General features: G+C 48.9%; 1 protein-coding gene across 1 annotated transcript in view; it reads left to right on the plus strand.

The window, feature by feature from the left end:
* The window catches only part of TRPC7 (transient receptor potential cation channel subfamily C member 7), a 294,982-nt gene extending 277,965 nt beyond the window's left edge, over positions 1 to 17,017 (plus strand). Inside the window, exons 9-13 of the mRNA XM_046667789.1 lie at positions 1,244 to 1,439; positions 6,459 to 6,680; positions 7,346 to 7,426; positions 14,540 to 14,615; positions 16,848 to 17,017. Coding sequence (XP_046523745.1) covers positions 1,244 to 1,439; positions 6,459 to 6,680; positions 7,346 to 7,426; positions 14,540 to 14,615; positions 16,848 to 17,017 — 745 coding nt within the window. The remainder of the gene's footprint in view (positions 1 to 1,243; positions 1,440 to 6,458; positions 6,681 to 7,345; positions 7,427 to 14,539; positions 14,616 to 16,847) is intronic.
* The last annotated feature ends 4,888 nt before the right edge of the window (positions 17,018 to 21,905 follow it).

The raw sequence follows: 21,905 nt of genomic DNA on the forward strand, positions 1-21,905 counted from the left end.
CAGAGTTGAATTTTCAGCCAACGTGATGAGTACTAGTATTTTAGTACATCTTGTCAATTAAATATCAACCCTTAAAAAATGCTTGGGGTTTTTTTGAGATCTAGCTAATCCTGGCCATTTGTGGGTGAGTGTCGGAAGTCTGAAATGTTAAAGAAAAAAAAGAAAGTGCTTTCTCATAATCGTACCAAAAAATCTGGATGCAAGCTGAAAGAACTGTACTTAACCATTCGGATGTTATCAGATACACGTGCATATCCTAAACCATGCAGCCAAAATCCAGCTTTCTGATTGGATTCTATGTCATAAGCCTGATATAGGGTCATAGCCATGAAGTACAGACTGTGAAATGTGCTGGGATCTTATTCTTAAAGCCAGTGTATTTTGGTAACTTCATAGTCTCAAAAAGGTCAAAGGGCAGCATCCTAAAATCCAGCTCTTCACTGAACTGCCCTCAAAGCACATGCAGTGTCTACCTTGAGTGAGCTGTAGGGTGAATTTGAACAATATGGACTCACAAACTCACCACTCTCATAATCTAGCTCCAGTTTAGAGGACTTGGTATAGGTGTCTGGCCTCACTACCCCTAGGCAGGGTGCAGTAAAGCACAGTGGTTAGAAGTACATGCTTTTGAAAACCTCAGACACACCTGGACTTGCACACCTTTCCAGTTGGGTGCCACTGGGAAAGGCATGGAAGGCTCTAAGTGTCAGTGCTTCCATCTGCAAAATGGTGGTAAGAAGCAAGCCCACCACAGAGGTGGGCATGAGGCTTAAGTGAGTTGCTCTGTGGCAAGTACCCAGCAAGGGCCGGGCACCAACGATGCCAGCTCCATCAGTCAACACCAGCTTCTTCCCCTTCACGTGGGGCTGGGTAGTCCGAGAAGAGACACTCAAGAGACTGCTGAAGGAAGCGTGTGCTTTCTGAGGCTAATAACATACAAGAACAAGCATTTGTCCATGTGTTTAATTTTAAATGTTTAATTAATTACAAGATAAAAACGACAGCGCAGCCAGGACTCCCAATAAACGGATTGAATGGAAAAGAAAGAGCCTGCCCTTTATCACATTCTTTCAAAGTCTTCTTAGAAATCTGAGCATCTCATTATTGCAGGATACAGGCACCAGCAGCCAGCCCCGGCCCCACTCCAGGGTAGCCGCTAATGTCTGCGTAAAGACAGCTGTTGCGTGAAAAGCTCACGTTAGCGTGTGCAAACTGCCTGAAGGGACTGTCTGCTTCTTTGCAGGGTTGAAGAAAGTTTTAAAACCTTATTTTGGTCCATCTTTGGCTTGTCTGAAGTGATCTCGGTGGTGCTGAAATATGACCACAAATTCATCGAGAACATCGGCTACGTTCTCTACGGCGTTTATAACGTCACCATGGTGGTCGTGCTGCTCAATATGCTAATAGCCATGATCAACAACTCCTATCAGGAAATCGAGGTAAGACCAGTTAATGGGAAATGTTCTCTCTCCCTTGGTTTAGGTTATATTGCTGTTTTCAGCAGTGAGGGTAAGGATGTTAGAAGCCATGTGTTATTAAATGTGAAGCCAGGATAGCAAACAACCAGCATTCTTCCTAGATTGCTCCAAGAAGACTTCCAGTCAACCTGCCTCATGGCATGGCAGGCACCACACAGAATGGCCCAAGAAGGGCAGAAAGAATAGGGGTCATGAATCTTTCTTATTTTACGTGTCCCCTCATGCAGGTGAACCTCGGCAACTCAGAATGACTGTATCTTTTAACCCACATTCCCTTCTGCCTCTCATATGTTATTTATTAAGTACCTACTATATGCCACACTGGTGCTGGGAACGGGCGACACAGAGATTGACTAAGACACAATCTCTGCCCTTGAAGAACTCTATCCAGTGAGAAGAACAGACATGTAAATCAACAGATTGCAGTGCCCTGGGGAAGGGCACCCAGAGGAGTCCTACCAGGTGGAGGAGACCCAAAGCAGAGTCTGTGATCAACTGTGTAGGGAGGGAGCTTCCAGAGGTGCTGCTTGACGGCCATTCAAAGACTAACACAATTTTGCCGAACAGATAAGGGAGTCAAGGGAGTGTATCAGGAGGCAATTTATCAAAATCTAAAATGCACAATCCATAAGCTATTGACTGCAGCCTTGTTTGGAACAGCAAGAAATTTAAAACAAACTAAATGAGTATCAGTAGGAATCTAGTCAAATAGATTATGATACATCTGAACAGTGGGATACTGTGCAGCTTTTAAAAAGGATGAAGATGTTCTCTATACACTAATGTGGAAAGACCTCTAAGATACAGTAAGTGAAAAAAAAAATCAAGTTGCAGAATAATGTATATAGTGTGCTCTCTCTTGTGTAAGAGGGGAAGAGAAGGGAATACATATTCATTTTCCGCTGTATAAGTATTTGAAAAAGAAAAAGATCTCTGAAAGGATACACAAGAAATGCACAGCAGAGATAACTGCTGGGAGGTGGGGGTTGGGGAACATGGTGGTGGAATGCCTTTCTCTTTATACCTTTTTATGTTTTATAAATCTATTGTTTTACTTATTATAAAGTTAAAAAAATAAACTTGCACCAAAATAAAATGCACTAACCCTTTGACTCAACAATTCCAATTCTAGGAATGGATCTATGCAGAAATACGATTTTACATAGATGTTCGTTAAAGGAAAAACTTGGAGGGGCTGGCCCAGTGGCATAGTGGTTAAGTTTGCACGCTCTGCCTTGGTGGCCCAGGGTTCTCAGGTTTGGATCCCAGGTGCAGACCAATACACAGCTCATTAAGCCATGCTGTGGTGGCATCCCACATACAAAATAGAGGAAGATTGGCACAGATGTTAGCCTCACCAAAAAAAAAAAGGAAAACTTAAAACTAGCTCATCAATATCGGAACATACAGCATAGACCTTAGAATACTGTATGTAGGGGAAAAAATTTTTGTGCTGATATGGCAAAATCCCTCTGATATTGTTAAGTGAGAAAATGCAAGGTGTGGCTTAAACAACAGAAAGTTATTTCCTTGCAGTTCAGGAGGTAAAGTCCAAGAGGAAGATGTTGGCAGAGTTGGTTTGTGGTGAGGCCTCTCTCCTGGGCCTGTACACAGCCACGTTCCTGCTGTGTCCTCACATCGCCTTTCCTCTGTGTGTGGTGCACCCCTGGAATCTCTGCCTCTCCTGATGACACCAGTCATATTGAATTAGGGCCCCACCCTTATGGCCTCATGTAACATGATTACGTCTTTAGAAGCCCTATCTCCAAATACAGTCACATTCTAAGGTCCAGGGGTTAAGGTTTCAACATCCAACTTTTAGGAAGACACATTTGGTCCATAATACCCACCCCCCCAAAAAGGAGTATTCTAAACAGTAGGAGCAACGTGTGCCAAGGCAGGGAGCGGTGAAACAATGTGGTATATTCTGGCTTGTAAGAGCATAGATCGTGCAAGGAAGGAGGCGAGAGGTGAGAGGAAGAAGTGAGCTGGGCCTTGAAGCCTTAGCGCCCCCTGCCGACCTCCCAGGCAAGTGCAGCACTGAGTCTATGGACAAACATATTTTTTTTAAAGTGTTTTACATGTTTGGTCACCTATGTGGATGAGCTATTGCTCATAAGTCCTCCCTGCCCTTCTGGGCCTCAGTTTCCCCATGTGTAAGAGAAACCAGATGGTGCCTGGATGATCTGTGGTTCTCTGTACCACTCACCTGGGAAGGTCGGCCCCGTCCTAGAAAGCAATTCGTGTTTTGCTCCAAATGAATGTGGAATGTAAAGCCACGTGTTTGGCATGACATGCCCACTAGTTTGGGGCACGAGTGGGAAAGCCCACAGCTGTGATGTCAAGTTAGCCCACCACAGCGTGGTGCCATGAGATGGAGAGAGCACACTGCAGCCCACCCCCCCTCCACTGGGCTCTGGCCTTCTCCTTGACAGGTGAGAGCACATGTCCCCCACCCGTCTCACTGGTGAGGTCTGTGCAAGGACCAGAGAAGGGAAATGAGCCCCCCGGAAAGTGCCTGGTATTCACGGTCACATTCAACTCTGATGAAGTACATGTTTGTAAATCCTTCCATGAGAATGCTTGTTTATTCAGTCAGGAGATCTCGAGCACCCATTATCCCAATCCACAGACCCGCCCGCCTCTGCACCTGCCCTCCATCGAGAGCCCTGCCCATGTGCCCTGGCTCCCAGCCCTCCTGCCTCCTCAGGGGCCGTGCCTACACATTCTCCCTCTCCGCCGGCATCTTCACCTTCTCTCTCTCTGTCTAATCCTTCCTGTCAGCATTTAAATAAGTCTCTTGATCTTAAAAAGCAAAAAACAAAAAGTAACTGCAAAAAACCCTCCCTCGCTCTCACTTTCCAGCTCTCAACCTCTTTCTCTCTTGTTCTTTACTGCCAGTTTTCTCGAAAGGGTTGTTTATGCTTCTCACTGCCTCTTCCACTAATTAACTCCTAACTCCACCCCACCCACACTTGACCTGGTTGAGAGCTAACTACTCGCCCCTTGGATCTCAGCTCAAACACCAGCCACCAAGGTAGCCTTCCTTGACCGCCAGGCCAGGTCAGGGGCCCCAGCACCCAGAGCCTCCCACAGCTCTTAGCACGAATGTAGGGAAGAGACTAGTTGATGAGCTCTTTAGCATACCCATGGCGCTGGCCAGCCTGCATGTTCCATCGGGACATGGATTGTCTTCCCCAGTGCCTGCCTAGCACATGCCAGGTGCACAGTAGGTGCTCAATAAATGTTTGCTGAATGACTAAAGGTTGACCACTAGGCACTGTGTTAAGTTACGGAGATAAAAATATTTACTGAGGGGTTCCTAAGTGTCTGACACTGAGTGTTTTTCATGTGTTAACTCCTTTAATTCTCACAACAGCCTATGAGGTAGATATTATTATCCTCATTTTACAGCTGAGGAAACTGAGGCCCAGAACAGCCAAGCCACCTGCCATGGTCACGCAGCTAGCAAGGAACAGAGGCAGGATGTGAACCCAGGCAGGCTTCAGAGCCGTGCTGTCACCACTGTACCACCCTTCCTCTCAGGTCGGATGTCCCAGGTACACCTCTCTGTGGTACAGCAGACACCAGGAGTCACCCCTGCCCTCACAAAGCTGCCAATCTAAAAGACCCACATAGGCTGTCCCCATAGACCAGGCCAGGTGCTGATGGGGTCTCAGCAAAAGCAAATTAAATAGTGGGGCCTGCTGGTGATGACCTTCTATCTCATGGCACATCCCAGCAGCCTCACGTGGGCCCTTGCTGGGTTCATGGTCCCCTGAAGTGTAGCCATTGCCTGTGGGGAGAGGAACCCACGGCTCCTGGAGCACGTACTCAATGCCAGTCTCAGGGCTCTGTGAGGGAGGCAGTGTTATCTCCACGGACAGATGAGCGCCCACGGCCCTTGCCTAAAGTCACACGGTTTGTAAGGGGCTGTGAGCCTGAGTCTGTCTGATTCCAAATCCCATGCCTCTTTCCTGGCCTCAAACAGCCCTCCTAGGACAGAGGCCTAAGGAGCCTGCTTACAGAGAAAACACACCTGCTGCCTCCCAGGGGGCCCCTCAGCATTCTGGCATTGACACCACATCAGAAGTGACAGACCTGGGGTTTAAACTTACCACCACCAGGGAAGAGAGCATGGCCAGACTCCCTCCTGCTAGCTACAGTCAGGTTTGCTCCCCGTGACTTCCATATGCAGAATCTCTAACATCCTCCTTGGCAGCACTCTGACCAACAGGAAACACTGTGGTGTCCAATATAGTAGCCATCCTAACCCCATGTGCCTGTTGTGCCCTTGAAATGTGGCTCGTCCAAATTGAGATGTGCTATAGGTATAATAGACATGCCCATTTTGAAGACTCAGGGAGAAAAAAAAAAGGGAGCTATCTTATTAATAATTTTTTATAATGATTACACGCTGAAATGATAACATTTTGGATTATTGGATTAAATGAAATACAGCACTGAAATTAATTTCGCTTGTTCCTTTTTACTTTTTGTAATGTGGCTACTAGAAAATTTAAATTTACCTATGTGGCTCACCAAATATTTCTGTTAGGCAGCGATGCTCTAAAAGATTAATACCTTGACCTGGAGTGGTTGGTGAATCAGTTAGGAGAGCTGTAAATGTTAACGGATCACAAGATTAAGTGACAGGGAGAAAAGTTCCTGGGTAAGTGGGAAGTGAAAAATGTGGATGAAAATCCCCAGTGGGGATAAGGGAGGAGGAACTGGCTGAGGTTTTCAGAGATGAATCCAGGGATTTAGGTGGAGATCTTTGCGGGTGACTAATTGCATAGGGTTTTAGCAAGAGCAAACTTCCCATCTGGTGTCTCTGTAGCAAAGGAGAACATCCACAAAAGCATCAGTCCTGTTTAGAGATCTCTCCGAATTTGCAGGCTGCGTCCCCACTCCTCAGACTGAGCTCAGTTGTTAAATCGTGGCCTTTGATGGTGTGTTGTCGTTCCCCTTGTTCCACAGGAGGATGCAGATGTGGAATGGAAATTCGCCCGAGCAAAGCTCTGGCTGTCTTATTTTGATGAAGGAAGAACTCTACCTGCTCCTTTTAATCTAGTGCCAAGCCCTAAATCGTTTTATTATCTCATAATGAGAATCAAGATGTGCCTCATAAAACTCTGCAAATCTAAGGCCAAAAGCTGTGAAAATGACCTTGAAATGGGCATGCTGAATTCCAAATTCAGGGTAGGTAGCATGGGGTTTATGGGGCTAATAAGGCAGCCAGAGGGGAAGGAGGGGGTTGTGTGTGTTTCATTCAGATGGTGTCCCTGATAACAAGGGAAGTCAGGAGCCTGGAGGGGCCGTTGCTTTTCAGAATCTGCTGACGCGTCAGCAAAGCTGCAGCCCCAGCAGAGGCTGCCCGCAGAAGCTCCCTTTCCCCCTGCAGTTCCTCGGAGAGGAGGACGCCTGGGGGCTCAGCAAGCCGCCTGGCTGAGCCGTGACCTGACTCAGGGGACTCCTTAGTGGACCTGGAAGTAGAATAGCTCTTCCCAGAAAGGATCTGGAGAATGCGCTCTGGGAAGAAAGCTTCCCTGCCCATTGTTCCCCTTCCTGGAGATTCTCAGTGTTTATTAGCACATTAAAATCTTTGAGGAGTCCTGGCAGAAAGATACCCATAGAACTTTAATTCCATGCTTCCCAAATAAAGTTGACCAAACAATATTCTGTAACCTGTTGCCATCCTACAGAACTAATATCCCAAGGAACGGTGTTCTAGGAAGCCAAGCAGCGTGGGTATATTGGCCTCTTGAGGGTCCTCTTTTGAGAAACTGCCCCATATGTGGGAGCTGTTCAAGTCCTACCATGTATGGATGTATGTATCTATTGTGTACTTTGTATTTTTTCCCCAGAAGACTCGCTACCAGGCTGGCATGAGGAATTCTGAAAACCTGACAGCAAATAACACGTTCAGCAAGCCCACCAGATACCAGGTACCCACCCCTTTTCAAAGTGTGGGCGGAAGTGGACTCCATCAAGACACAATTTAGTCACATGGCTGTGTCATCCCTCCAGAACACAGCTTCATTCCTTCCTTACTTCAACAGATATTTATTGAGTGCTTACTACATGCCAGGCATCGTGCTACTTCCTGGGGATACAGACATTGTTCTTGTCTTAGTGGTACTTCCTGTCCACTGAGAAAGAGAGACAATGAACAAGCAAACACACAAATAAATATACAACCTGAAATCAATAAAAGTGCCAAGAAGAAAATAATGGGGTTCAAAAATGGAGAAAAATAGGGATCCCCTGTTTAGATATGGTTATCAGAGGAGGCATCTTTAAGGAGAGGACAGTTAGCTACGACCTCACAGAAGAGAAGGAAGCAGCCAGTGGAGGCTTCCAGGCAGGGGAAAAGCATCAGCAAAAGCCAGAGGGGAGAGGGGTGGACAATGAGGTCAGAGGAAAAGGCAGTGGACCAGGCCAAGGTCAGGATATGGATTTTACTCTATTCAGTCTAGGAAGGTAGTGGGAGAAGTTTAACCTTGGGGAGGGAGAAGATGATAAAATTTTATTTATGCTTTAAGAGGATCACCTAACTGCTATAATGAGAGGAGACAGGTGGGGACAAGAGTGGAAGCAGGGAGACCAGTGAGGAGGATGTGACAGTCATCCAGGTGCAAAGGATGGTGGCTTGGATTGGGGTGTGAGTAGGGTGATGGAGAAAAGCAGACACATTCAATATATGTTCTGGACATACAGCCAACAGGACCTGGCGTGTACCCTTGGATGGGGGGAAGGAGAGGCAGGTCCCGGCATGATTCCCAGGTATCTGTCTGAAGCAAGCAGGTGGATGTTGGTGTCTTCAGTGAATACCTGACCTTAGGCTGCCAGCCTGCCAAAGTCTGTTGTTACAAAAATTAGAGGCCCTTTTATGCTTGCAATCCTCTCATTGCTTCTGGAAATTAATGCTGAATCTCTGAATCAGTGTGAATCAGCCTGAGCCCGTGATAGATGGTAACTACAGGTTATTGATTATAAAAGTGCAGGCCATTCTTTTCCTACCTTCCCCTTCTCAATGATCAGGAGTTTTATCCATGCTGATCATTTCTTATCAGATGTAAATCTGAAGCTGTCCTGAGTGTTCCTTTGGCCCAGGTGATGTGTCTCTGGTGCCACTGTCTCAGAGGGAGCAATTACAGGCTTAGCGTCTTCCAGGCCCAGGTCTCTAATTGAATCTCTGTCCATATTTCAGAAGCCAGCTGTGCAGTTAGGAGGATTTAAGTGGACGATTAAGAAATGGCTCATCCCTCAAAGTACTCACAGTTTTATCAGATGACACCAGCTCAAAATTGGCAATGGGCAAATCTTGTATTTAATTGTGCACAAAATTGGGCCTGACTAGTTGGATCTGCTTTGAGTTATTTTACAGGACAAATCCTTTAGTCAGTGGAAGGATTTTTATTTCTGAGCTTCTCAGAGAGAAGTATAGATTATCTGCGTTACAGAAAAGATAGAAAACCCTAATGGGTTAGGGCCAAATCTCTCATGTGTTTTGAGCAGCATCAGCTGCTGAGATAAAGGAAGACTGATTGTGTGGTGACGGTCCTGTAACCAGAATGAATCCTTCATGAACGAGGCCATTTTCAAAAACAGTCTCAGAGCCATCCCATTTCTGTCTTCATCATCACTGGTTGAGTCCCCGCTGCCTTCAATCTCCCCAAGAGCTTCCTGCTGCGATTACAGAGGCTGGCTGGTTTGCGGCTTGAGGCTACTGATGACTTTGGAAAGCTTGCTCATCCTGTATTTTGTGAATCCACCCAGAAAAGCCTGGGGCTACTTATTCAAATAGTTGTCACAGAAAAGAAGAAAGGAGAACTGGGCTAGTAGACCTCAGAGAGAGGAGGTAGAGAGGACAGCACAGAGGAGGAGAGAGCTCCTTGCATCTGCACATTTGTACTTTGCTCAGCCCTGCTAGGAGAAGTCTGGGCATCTTCCTGAACCATCATCTGCTCAAATAAGAATAAACCATGAGATGGCACGAAAGGACAGCTGGGAGCAGGCTAGACCCTAACCCAGGTGTAATCTCACCATATTCCTGTGAGAGAGGCTGTGTCTTCAATCCGGTTTAACAGAGGAGAGAATTGAGGCTCAGTGGTGAAGGTCACACAGCTGGTTGAACTGAGATCTGTCTGACTCAAAGGGGTACCCTTCTTTTACGATATCATACTGCCAGGCACTGGGCATCCTCATAGTGTTGCATCTTATCCATCTTCATCGTGCTGCACCATCACGCCTGTTTTTGACAGTCACTAAGAAGAGACCCATCTGAGCCTTTGGAGCCTGTGGGGAGGAGGCAAGGAGCAGGAGGAGCTACTTTTGCTATCACCGGGCAGCAACCAGCGGAGCAGAAGGAAGGATTTGGGCAAGGACCTGACAACGGCTCTTCTGTTTTCTTGGGCCCACTGGTGGCCTTCCAAGTTGCATTGCCTTCTTCCCAGAGCAACTTCCAAATGTGCCCAATTCACTCCCCCTTTCTTACTATCCAGGCCACACCTGGCACTGCCATCTCACTGAGTATGGATGCTGTCAGCCTCTCACACTGTCGTGGTTCTGAGGGGTTCTGTAGCCTTCCCAGTAAGGCAAAAGCCCCGTTGTTCATGTACATGTAGCTATTAAGCTTGTCTCCTTTGTGTCTCTTCAGTAGATCTTCTTGACTTTTCAAACTTAGTGCTTGAGCTGTTTGCTTTAAGCTTGTCAACGCTTCAGCTCTTTGGAGAGATTCTCCATGTAAAGGAAGGCAGTGCCCTCAGAACAGAGGCTCTGCGTGCTTTGCTTCGCTTAGGCTTCCGGGGATCTGAATTGTTATTTTTCACTAAACTGGGTTCCTTTAGCAATGTTTTTTCTAGTCTGGGCTCTGTGGACATGAGACTAAACAATGGAACAAAACTATAATGCTGGTGAGGTGGCCAACATGTGCCTCCTCTCACAGCCACCGTTGCCTGTTCCAAGAGCCACTGTTCAATTCGCTGGGGTGTGTACAGACCCCACACCCTCACTCTGAGAGCTGCATTTCCTTCTGGGGCAAAGCAAACCACCTGCATTCCAAGTGAACCCGGAACCGAGGCACAGCCCGTCATTCAAATGAGCCCCAACCTTCATGATGCAATCCCTTCCCCACACTCAGCGGGGAGTCCCTTTTTCACCTTCTAGATGCCTCTTCTATAGAGGTCAAAGCAAATAGGGTAGACAACTTGCCAATGCTGATTTCTTCTATCCTGGTGTGTGATAAATCCCAGTTTAACAAATGACTTGTCGTGGGATCCATTTTGCCCACTTTCTTCCAAATGCTCCTCAATTTCTGTTTTCCTAGGTGGCAACATTGCTTCCTTCTGGATTTACTTCATTTAGCATCTTCAACATCCTGTATGTGTTCTCTTGTTCGTTTTGGTCATAAGTTGCACAGAGAGAGTTGTCTCTTCCATAGAAAGACTTACCATTTTCCCCACAACCAGCAGCATCCCGAGGCCATCTGGTCCCTCGGAGTCTGGGCAGAGGGAACTGTGTGCCTTCTCCCCTGGATGTAGGTCTCAGTGTCAAGGCCATTCTTACCCATGTGCATCTCACTCTCATCCTCAAGTGCTAGTTCTTTTGTCTGAGTAATATTGCTAAACATACTCATCTCCAGCACTTGCTAGATGCATGAAGGGAGGGTGGACAGAGTTGCCACCAACAGGGACAGGTTAACTAGGGGGAAGTTTATTATCTTCATGAAAGAAAGAACTCTATGGAAGACAGCAAGGAAATATCTCAAAATCATCACCAAGGAACAAGCTTTTCCCCTACATAGTGAAGGAGGGGAGACTTTTGATGTCCATTTATTCTAGAAACAGATATCCTCTATAGCCTCCACATTAAATAGAACTTTGGGCATTTTCTAACCATTTCAGACTTTCTGGGCAAGACTAGCATCTTGCTCCTGCAGATCCCAAGTTGTCTACCATGCACACACCAGAGGGGAAGCTAGGTCCCCATCAGGACACAAAGTCTCTAAGCAACTGACAGGAAGTCACACTGTTCTCCTTTAGTGTACCTATCGCTCCTGGGAGTGAAGTGGGGATGGGGAGGAAGGTTAAAGGCTCCTGCATGTCTGCAGTGCTCATGCGATTTGCTTCCATATTAAGCTTCTGTAATCCTAATGCATGGTGAAAGGCTTAAAAGCAAACCTTTGCACGGCCTGCCCTACAGCGTAGCAGTTAAGTTCAGTATGCTCCACTTCAGCAGCCCAGGTTTGTGGGTTTGGATCCTGGACGTGGTCCTACACCACTCGTCAGCCATGCTGTGGTGGCATCCCACGTTCAAAGTAGAGGAAGACTGGCACAGAACTTAACTCAGGGAAAATCTTCCTCGGCAAAAAAAAAAAAAGTAAACTTTTGCTTCTGTCCTTTAGAGCCACAGGTCTGCAGAAACCATAGCTCAGGTCAAGCATGCCATGTTCAAAAGTGGGCCATGAGCACTCGTGATGATGACATACCAGTGACCCTCAGCCCCAAGGGTAACAATTTTTTTAATTGGAATATCCCCAGGGTACTAATAAACAAAGCCATCCATCCTCTGAAATATAGCTGAGATTTCCTCCTGCATAAAAGACTGTGCTTTTTTAAAGGACAAATATGTACCCCAAAGTGGCCCAATCCCCCTTTGACAATGGGAGCCAGTTGCCTGCATCTCATCCCTAAAGCATCTTACTCTTAACCCTTTTCTCAAGCTTGGACGAAGCCCCAGCTTTGGTTTCTATTTTGGTTAAATCCCAGATCTGCCACTTCCTTGGCTGTGTGACCTTAGAGAAGTCACCTTGCTCTCTGAGCCTTGGTGTCCTCATCTGTAAATGGAGATGACAACCCCCCTCTCACTGGGTTTCTGGGAGGATCCAATCAGGACACTTGGTCAAGGAGGCTAACACGACTCCTGTTGTGTACGGAGGACTCAATACATCTGTCTTTGCTTCTTTTCCACCCTTCCTCTCTTCCTCCCGGAAGGCTACTCTGCATTGAAAGGGGGCTTGTGAGCGGGGCCTCGCCTATTCTAAACAAACGGAGTTTGATGGGCACGTTTTGTATTGATAGTAAACACATACTACGGAATCTTTTTAAATAATCAGTTTATTCATGTTGCAGTAAAACACAGTGTGCACACTCAGCCAGGAGGACCGCGATTGCTCTGTAGCATGAAAGGATGCCCCTCATCCCCATCACAGAAAAGACGACTCTTCACTTCCAAACTCTGGCTGATAATTTTACATCATCAACATACACACTCTTTAACTGATGGATCCAGAGACCAAAGAACGCTTAATTCTTGAAGTTTTCCTTAAAAAGTCAACAAACTTTAACTAGATCCCCTTGACTTGTGTCAGCCTGAAAGTTTACCATGGGAGAATACTTCTGAATTCCTTATTCAGTAAGAATGTTAGATATTTGGGTATCTGAGTTGTTTCTTTTTTCCCATGAGAACTGATTCAGGACAAAGATCTTTTTGTTTTGTTTTTCCCATTCAAAGTGAAAAGAGCATTACTGAGCCCCATGGAAAGGCATCTATTCTTAGAACGTAGGGAACCTGCCTTCTTGATGAGAAGACTGTGGTGAGAATTCTAGCACGCAGTTTAACCACTAACATGACAAGACCCAGGCCCCTCTGAGAAGGGGCAGCACGAAGGCAACTTGCTACTTAACTGGTCAACCTGAAACAGGTCACAGCTCAAACCACAGAGCCAGTGAACCTGGACCACCGGCCCTCGGGCGGAGCAGGGGCAGCCCTGGCCTAAAGGAGCTGACTCAGAGCTCGCGGTAGAGAGCCCTGGCCAGGTTCACCTGAAGTCCTGGACTCACAGGGCTGGGAGATGCCTCCTCACCATTAAAGGCACTGAGAGAGCCACCAGCTGGTGATAATAACGAGTTAAGCCCTCCAGCTCTTTGTGTCCCAGTAGGTCACTTCTTTTTCACTCACAGAAGCTTTTCCAGAGCCCAAGTAGTCAGAGAGACCCTGGCAACCTGCTTGACGTCACACAGCAAAGCTAGGGACAGAATTCAGGGCCCTTCAATCTAGAAAATGTTGCCTCTGTCCCCTCAGGCCTCAAGTATGAGCAGGTGAGCAGGTCCCAGGAAGGGATGACCAAGGAGCAGGGAATCCCTCTGTCTTTGCTGTGCTGCTCAGCTCTTTGCAAGAGCCAGAAGTCTCAGCTACCAGAATATTTTTAAATCCTGTGATTTCGCAAGAACCCTGAAATGACTAGCTGGCAAAACCCAAAGTTCACCTCCTGCAGTCTTTCTCACACTTGGCTCTATTCTGGATGTCTCTAAAGGGTTTATTCATGCCTCATTTGCTGGAAAGAATCCAGTATCTGCATAATAAGTGGAACCTGCAGGCCCATCCCTTCCCCTCCAGCATGACTGGCAGCGCAGGGCCAGACGTGTGGGATTTCGGGGAAGCAGTGTTTTGGCAAAACCTCCTGAGGCCCAGCTATATCTGTCTCTGCCTCTGGTAGGAATTTTCCAAGGTACAGTGCACTTGTCCTCCACGCCTGGTCCCGACTCTGTCCTAAGTCCATCTCCTCTCATGCACAGCACCTGAAAGAGTCGCAGCCCCACCTGGGCTGGCCTGCTAAGACTTCAGTACTCCCTCCTGATCGTGTCAGTTGTTGAAATAGAAGAAAGTGCTTCAGAGCTGAATCCCGGAGAAGAGGACATGACTGGCTAAGGTCACAAAGGTCAGGGTAGAGTCAGGCTTAGGACGCTGGAGCCACACCCATGGATCTTAGAGGATTCTCTCTCTGTCTCCTTGGCTGGGCCTCCTGCCATTAGGTGTGTCCTGTTCTTACATCCCAGTGTCAGGAGGTATTGAATCCTGGGGGGAAAGGTTAAATAGCTGCACTGGCCCAGCTTCCCCCACTGGGCAGGACACCCCTCAAAAGTGAGGCACCAGGCGTGGGAGGATGCCCAACCGCTGACCCGGCGCTCTGCAAGAGGAAAGAGTCGTGTGTACCACGCAGGCTGCCTCTGTGCTCACCCAGGTCGTTTGATCCCTTCCTTATGTTCACATTTCAGAAAATCATGAAGCGGCTCATAAAAAGATATGTCCTGAAGGCCCAGGTGGATAGGGAAAATGATGAAGTCAATGAAGGTAAGTGGTTGGATTCGTTTCCTGCAGGTCAGAGGTCGGACATGGTCTCACGGGGCTAAAATCAAGGTGTTGTCGGCAGGGCCCTGCCTGGAGGCCCCTGGGAGGCTCGGTTTCCTTCCTCACTCGGTGTCTGCAGAATGCGCGGTTCCTGGCAGTTGTAGGGCTGAGGGCTCTGTTCCCTGGCTGGCTGTCAGCCGGGGCTGCCCTTAGGGCTAACCCAGAGGCCGCCCTCCAGTCTGCGTGTAGCCCCTTCATCTCAGAATCAGCAACAGAGCATCGAACGCTTCTCACGCTGACACCTCTCTTGCCTCTTCTGTCATCACATCTCTCTGACCCACTCTTCTGCCTTCCTCTTCCACTTTTAAAGACTTGTAATTAGGTTGGATGATGCAAAATAATCTCCCTATTTAAGGTGAGCTGATTATCAATCTTAATTCCATTTGCAACTGTAGTTCTCTTTTGCCATCTAATATTTCCATACTCACAGACCAGATACCAGGGATTAGGACCTGGCCATCTTTGGGAGGATGGCTGTGGGTAATTATTCCTCCTCCTGCAATGATGGCTGCCTTGAGTTGGCCTCTCACCCCTTGAGTTCAGGATGGTCCAGAATATCTCATTCCGTGGGGGCACATAGACAGCAGCAAGCTATACACCTTTTTCAGAAGCTTCCCCTGCCTCCGTGCTAGCTGGCTTTCTCCTCTCACTTCCAGGCTCTCAGAGTCTGACAACCAGCAGTGTTTCTCAAAGTAACCCCAGCGTCAGAATCACTTGTTAAAAATGCAGACCCCAGACCCCATCCAGCCCTAATGAGTCTGCATCTCTGGGCTGGTGCCCGGGGGTCTGCATTTTGAAAAGAGCACCAGGTCTTTCTGATGCTCACTGAAGTTTGTGAACTACATTATTTCACTGTTTGGGTTATTTTCCAGGCTATTTTAAGCAGTTACTCTTAAGTGAAAGCAAATTACCTTATACCAGGTAATTAATCTTCATGAGACACCAAGGACAAATATTTGCTACCTACAAACTGCTTCCTCCATGACTGAAGGCACTACGTCTCCCCCTCGCCTGGGCCACAGGGGCCTACTGGAAGAGCCTGGGCATTGAGTGGCCCTCTGCTTCATCCTGGGCCATCCAGGGTGCAGCCTGAAGACCAACAGTGACTGAACCCACCCCTGGGCTCACTCTCTAGGGGCTCTGGCCACCCATGCTTTTGAGTCTTGAACTTAAAACTGCCAGGTGTCATGCCAGCCAGTCTCAAGCAGTGTGTAATTATGATTGACAGGAATGGAACTGATTATAGAAGGTGGGGTTTCATGCCTCTAGAATTATACCAGGAAATTGGGGCTCAGTGAAGCACCTGACAAAAAGTAGATAAGGGAAGTATGCATGGGTCAAAACTGGCCAAACTATATCCTTAAGAGCCCTGCATTTTCTGTATATGAGGCATACCCAGAAAATAGATAGGAATGTGTTCCCCAGGCAGTGGACTCCCACTGGAGCCAAGTCCAGTATCTATAATGTCAGGAAAGAACCTTTCAACTCTCCTCTGTGGTTAAAAAGATTCCCGCAGGCCAGGCCCCCGCAGATTTCTAACCATGTGGTTCACTGTGGAAGTGAGTGGAAGTCCCCACCGGGTCGTCCCCTGCTGTGAAAGGAGGAGGAGGCGGGCCTGTGGCAGCTTGCCTCGGTGGGGCAGTGCTGCCTGCATGGTCTGGATGGACCCCGGTCCTGCGAGGCTACCAGAGCTGTGACCCCGTCCACTGTGTGAGCTGTTCCCTTTGCACTTAGGAGTTGCTCCTCTTTGCAAGTGACAACAACAGAACAAAACATGGAGCATCATTAAAACAAATATTAGGAACAGGGGTGTTGCTCAGAGTCTTGAAATCTGCCTTTAGTGGCTCCAGGATAACATTCTAACGATCATGATGTGAAATAGGTACTAGCAGTTCACAACCCTGATCTTGACCCCTCCATCAACCCAAACCCTTAACGGAGAGGACAGCTTTCCCAGAAATGGGAGGAGAAGGGTTTGAAATGGATGAATGTGTCCATCATGGGGAGGAACAGGGTGGTGCTTAGGTCAAAACTGAGCTCCCATCCCCTCACCTCAACCCTGATGGGCTGGACCACCAACCCTACATTCTGCTGGAAAGATGCCCACCCCTGATGCATGTGGGATGAGCCCCTTCTGCCTGTGCGTACTCACCAAGATCTCCTCTGTCCTTGCAGGCGAACTGAAGGAAATCAAGCAAGATATCTCCAGCCTGCGCTATGAACTTCTTGAAGAGAAATCTCAAGCTACCGGTGAGCTGGCAGACCTGATCCAACAGCTTAGTGAGAAATTTGGAAAGAATTTAAACAAAGACCACCTGAGAGTGAACAAGGGCAAAGACATTTAGCAGCTCGCGGTGGCATCTGTGATTTCTACCAGCATTCCAAGGCCAGGTTGGATGCCCTGGTCACCAACCTGGTGGGGAAGGGTCCCAGGCCCATTCCTCTAGGACACTAAAGAGACCCACTGGCTCCATCCTGAGCAGCCTTGCTGACATCTGCAGCCCAGGGGCCTGCCTGGACCCAGAACTGTTGTGAATCTAGGCTGCTGGGTGAGAAACGCAACCACAGGAGGAGGGGAGGAAATGTCCCCCCGACACACATGTGAGACCTTCGGTCCAGTCACAGTGACATACGTCCCTGTGGCCAGGGCAGGAAAGGCCATCTTGGATGCACACATGTGCCCTCCCACTGCACACGGGATGGCAGCTCTGTCTGCATCCCTGGAAGACAAACCACCTCATCCCATGCTCCCCTTCTCCCTCCCTCTCCCCGCCCCCACACATGTCCACACAGAACCGGGAGGTGACCTGTGATCTATTCTTAAGTGCCAGATGAGAACACAGATAGCCTAATAGCAAAATAGTTCTATTTGTTTATAAAAAAAAAAAGTTTAAAAATCCTAAATCAAAAATTGTACTGTAGGTAACACTGTTTAGAGAACAACAACAAAATCCAAATGATGTATTTTTACCTTTATTAAGATTATCTTGTATTTACTATTTTTACCTAAAATGGAAAGAAATAAAATTACCTCATCATAGCCGGAGAAGCCTCTTTGGATGCGCTGTTCCCTGGCCGCCCTGCGCCCTGCCTGGAGGAGGCCTTTGCAGGCGCTGCTCTGGGAGGAGAATGGGGCAGGTACAAGGGGGAAAGGTACTGCCCCCTGAGTCAGGCAGCCAGGACCCCACCTCCAAGCCCCTCCTTCTCTCCCCAGACCTGGTGACCCCAACCTCGCCAAGGTCAGGAGGGAGGCAACGGAAATGGGTGGGAAGCAGAACATTTTCTCCTGCCCCACCTCTGACCCCCTCCCACGGTGTGGGAGAGGAGTGGGTGCCTGGTGAAATCCAGCCACAAATCTTTCTGAGCGAGGGGCCAGGTTGTGAGCAGGGAGAGCAGCCACCAGAGGGCGCCCCGGTCCCGAACAATGCGCTTCTGAGCAGCCTGGAGAAGATGCCTTTGGATTCCAGGAGAGCCCACTGGCCCCAAGGAAACACTAGTAACACTAGCCAGATGTCTTGAGTGAGCGCTTGCTGTGTACCAGGCACCGTGCTGAGGGTTCTGCATCAGGCCACTGACCCCTCACAGCAACCCCGTGAGGAAGAGGTGGATGGGGATCCAAATTCAGATGTTCTGCAGACACCTGGAAGGGCAAAATATGTGTGTGCGTGTGCATGTGTGTGTGTGTTTTATATGTGTACATGTATGAGGGGGCTTGTGTTTCGTGATATACAGTATATCTTCAGAGGTAGACGTGTTTTGTGTAATAATTCCCTTAAAAAAGAGCAAATCAAATGGGGTGATAAACAGAGCTGAAGGTGGTCCCAGCATTGGGGCTGTGGGGAGGAACCATGACAAACTGGACAGCCATGCCCCGCCTAAAGCAGGCCACAGACACTCAGCCCAGCCAACCGTTGCCATGAGGAATATAGGCCCAGTCTTGCCAAATCTTCACAATTTTGGGGGGGGGGGGGGGGAAGCTGGTGTTTGTTGGGCCCCTGGCAGCCCAAGACGGGTTACTGGGGAAGAGGCCTGGAAATGTGGCTCCCCCTGTGGGCCGCCCAGCTCTCCCACCCAGTGCTCAAACAAGAAGGAAGCAGAGGCGTCCGTGCATACAGGGGGCATACTGTATGTGCAAGGAGCTTTACAGATGTCAACTCTGGTCCAGGAGTTTTTCACTGGGGGTCCGTGGGGGCGTCCATGAATGGATTTCAGAGAACTTGCAAATCCTAAAGTGCTCATCAGCTTGTGTGCTTGTCTCAGTGATGGTGCGTTGTTCTAAAGAGAAGACGTGCCGCTTTTCTCAGATACTCATCCCCGGCCCCATGGCCCCAGAGCCTGCAGATGATGACTGACTTCGTTCAGCAGGTATGTACTGAGTCCTTCGCCAGGTCCTGGGGATGAAGTACTTATGCATCCAGTGGGGCTCCTTTTTAAGCCTGGACTCTGAATGGGGAGGCTGATGTGCTTTGTAGGAAGAGCAATTGACTTATCCAGGGGACAAATTACCAACACTTCTGGAAGATTTCCTTTCAGATCCCTCACTTATCTTCATCAGAATGCTAATAAACATTTCTAAGATGCATTATTCAATTTCCCTATCTGCCTTCAACCAGAAGCAGCTGCCAACCCCATTTTCAAATCCTGGGGCACCCTTTTCCTATCAAACCTAAGTCTCAAAGCTGTCCCTTAAGGAGATAAAGAAAAACAAGTCCCTCTAAGTAATTAAAAACCAGAAAGGAAAACTAGAACCATCCATTAGGCTTTGATGTCATGTCTGGGAGGTGAGAGTAGTCCAAGAATGGATTCATGGCTGCCAGATGGCTGTAGGGGGAGGAGAGGGACCCCTCTTTCATGGAAAGCTATTGGAGAGGGTTTGGAACTGAGGGCTGGCAGTGCTATCGGCCTGGAGCCGGGGCAAGAGCCCGGGGCATTTCCAGGCACAGACGCCCTCCCTCGCTGCTCCTCCATCTCCTTGGTGTGGAATTAGCCAGGCAGGAGAAGGAGCTCTTGGAGAAAGGAAACAGCAGGGGGAAGATTGGAGTCTGGGAGAGGCTCAAGGACAGACATGGGGAGGAGACAGGGCCCAGGCCCTCCCTGCAAAGCGCACAGACTCTGCCTGGACTTGCACATGCCCCAGAGCACCCTACCCATGCCCCTGCAGCCCTCTGGACCTTTGTCACTATTTCATCAATAACATTAATGTGCGCATCTCATGTCTGTCTCCATGGCTCCCGGGGAAGCTCCATGAGGGAGTCTGGGTCTGTTTCATTCCCCATTGTGCACTAGCACAAGGCTAAAGAGTAGTCACTCAACGAGTCATTGCTGGACTCTTCAGATGGCACCCTGCACTCTGAAAATCCGGTGAGTTTGCAGGAAACGCAAGCCATCCCCTGCTGCAGCTCAGTGCAGCTTCAGCGGAAACGTGCAGTTTCCCTTCTAGTCACAGCATGGAAGGAGGCGCAGTTCTAGCACCTTCTGCTACTATGGGATTCTTCAACCCCCATGTAGACCCGGCTGGGGGCACTTATGGGACTCAGCAGCGGCAGCCCGGTCCAGGTCTCCGGGCAACCAGTGGTTAATTCAGCAAGTTCTCCAGCAACCTGTCACCTTCTGATGGCTCCTAATAGGACTCGACAAATCCTAGTGACACTTCCTGGGCAAAAACCACCAATTAGTCCCCAGGGCTGTTCCTAAAGGACGTTCACTCACACACTTGAGAAAGCACGGCCAGCCTCCTCTGCCCATCACGGAATATCCCCCTTCCTCCCTCCCGACAGAGCCCCGAAGACAAAAACTTGGCCAACACTCCAGGCTGGAGGAGGTTCCTTAACGTGGGCGCGACTCTGTGAAAGCTCCTCCCAGGGGCCACAGATCTGGGAAGGCCACAAGACCTTCACATCTGAGTGCCCCCAAGAAGCCAAGACACCCTGCCCTGCTCTGGAGCACCGAGCAACTGGTTAAAAATAAGCAGCGATGCCACCTGTCACTCCTCAAAGTGCTCATTGACACTTCTGTAAAGTGCAGGCGTTGAGGCCCCAGGGGCCGGCAGGAATCAGGAGTTTTGATCCTCTGAGGCAGGGAGGCAGGCCCGTTGGATGTTTACTCCATCTCTTTCCCTCGTCCCCGAAGGGTGAATGCACTAGAGGGAAGGGACTGTAGGAGACATATGGATGAAATCCACGCAGGCTTGTTAACTAGGCAGCAAAACCCCTTCCACCCCACATCAGCAGGCACAGCAAGTTCCTAAGGTTGGCCCAGCTCATCCTTGTCCTTGGGAGCCGAGGCACCTGGGCTGGCCCTTCCTGGAGAAATCCCTACCGACTCTTTGTCTAGGATTTCTCCCTCTGCCTCCCCACTGGAGTCAGGCAGCTAGGATGTCCTATGCCATCTGCTTTAGGAAATGAATGATACAGAGACAAGAAAAAAATAAAAGTGTCCTGGGTTTGGGTTCTCAAAGGTCTGGGTCTTTATTGAATTTTCCTTCTTTTTTTCGAGAAAGATAAGCCCTGAGCTAACATCTACTGCCAACCCTCCTCTTTTTGCTGAGGAAGACTGGTGGCCCTGAGCTAACAGCTGTACCCATCTTCCTCTACTTTATCCATGGGACGCCTGCCACAGCATGACTTGATGAGTGGTGCCATGTCCACACCAGGGATCCGGACTGGCAAACCCCGGGCCGCCAAAGCATCCATGCGAACTTAACCGCTGCACCATGGGCCGGCCCCAGACCTGTGTCTTTAAAGAAGGGAGAGGACTGAGGGAAGAATCAATGGTTAAGAGAAATGGTGTTTGGTGGTCGAGGAGCGCAGGGCTCTCCCTACCCAGAAAGGCTCCCCTGAGACTGGGGTGGGGTGGAACGGAGGCTCGGTCCTAAGGACAGAGAGGTCAGGCAGCCTGGCCCTACCTGTGGAGGAAAAGCGGCCGGATGCCCATAGAAGGGAGGACCATGCTGGAAGGCCACATCCTCGCCCAGCCTTTGGCCTCCCTCCCTTTGGCATCCAGGAAGGACATCCAAAGCTGCCGGCCCCTCCAGGGCCCCTGAACCAGGGAGGCATGAGGAGGAGGAGGAGGAAGGCCCCCCAGAGGGCAAAGTGCACAAAAATTTAAGAAGCGTGGATTCCACGTCCTCAGAGTGTCTGCGTCAGACAACTGGGTCACACAGAGCCCGCTGTGTCTTGACAGGGACGCAGCATCAGCGAGGCCACTGACAAAAGAGGCCCTTGGGTCTGGTGG

The sequence above is a fragment of the Equus quagga genome, chromosome 7 (genome assembly GCF_021613505.1).
Source record: "Equus quagga isolate Etosha38 chromosome 7, UCLA_HA_Equagga_1.0, whole genome shotgun sequence".
Taxonomy (NCBI): Eukaryota; Metazoa; Chordata; class Mammalia; order Perissodactyla; family Equidae; genus Equus; species Equus quagga.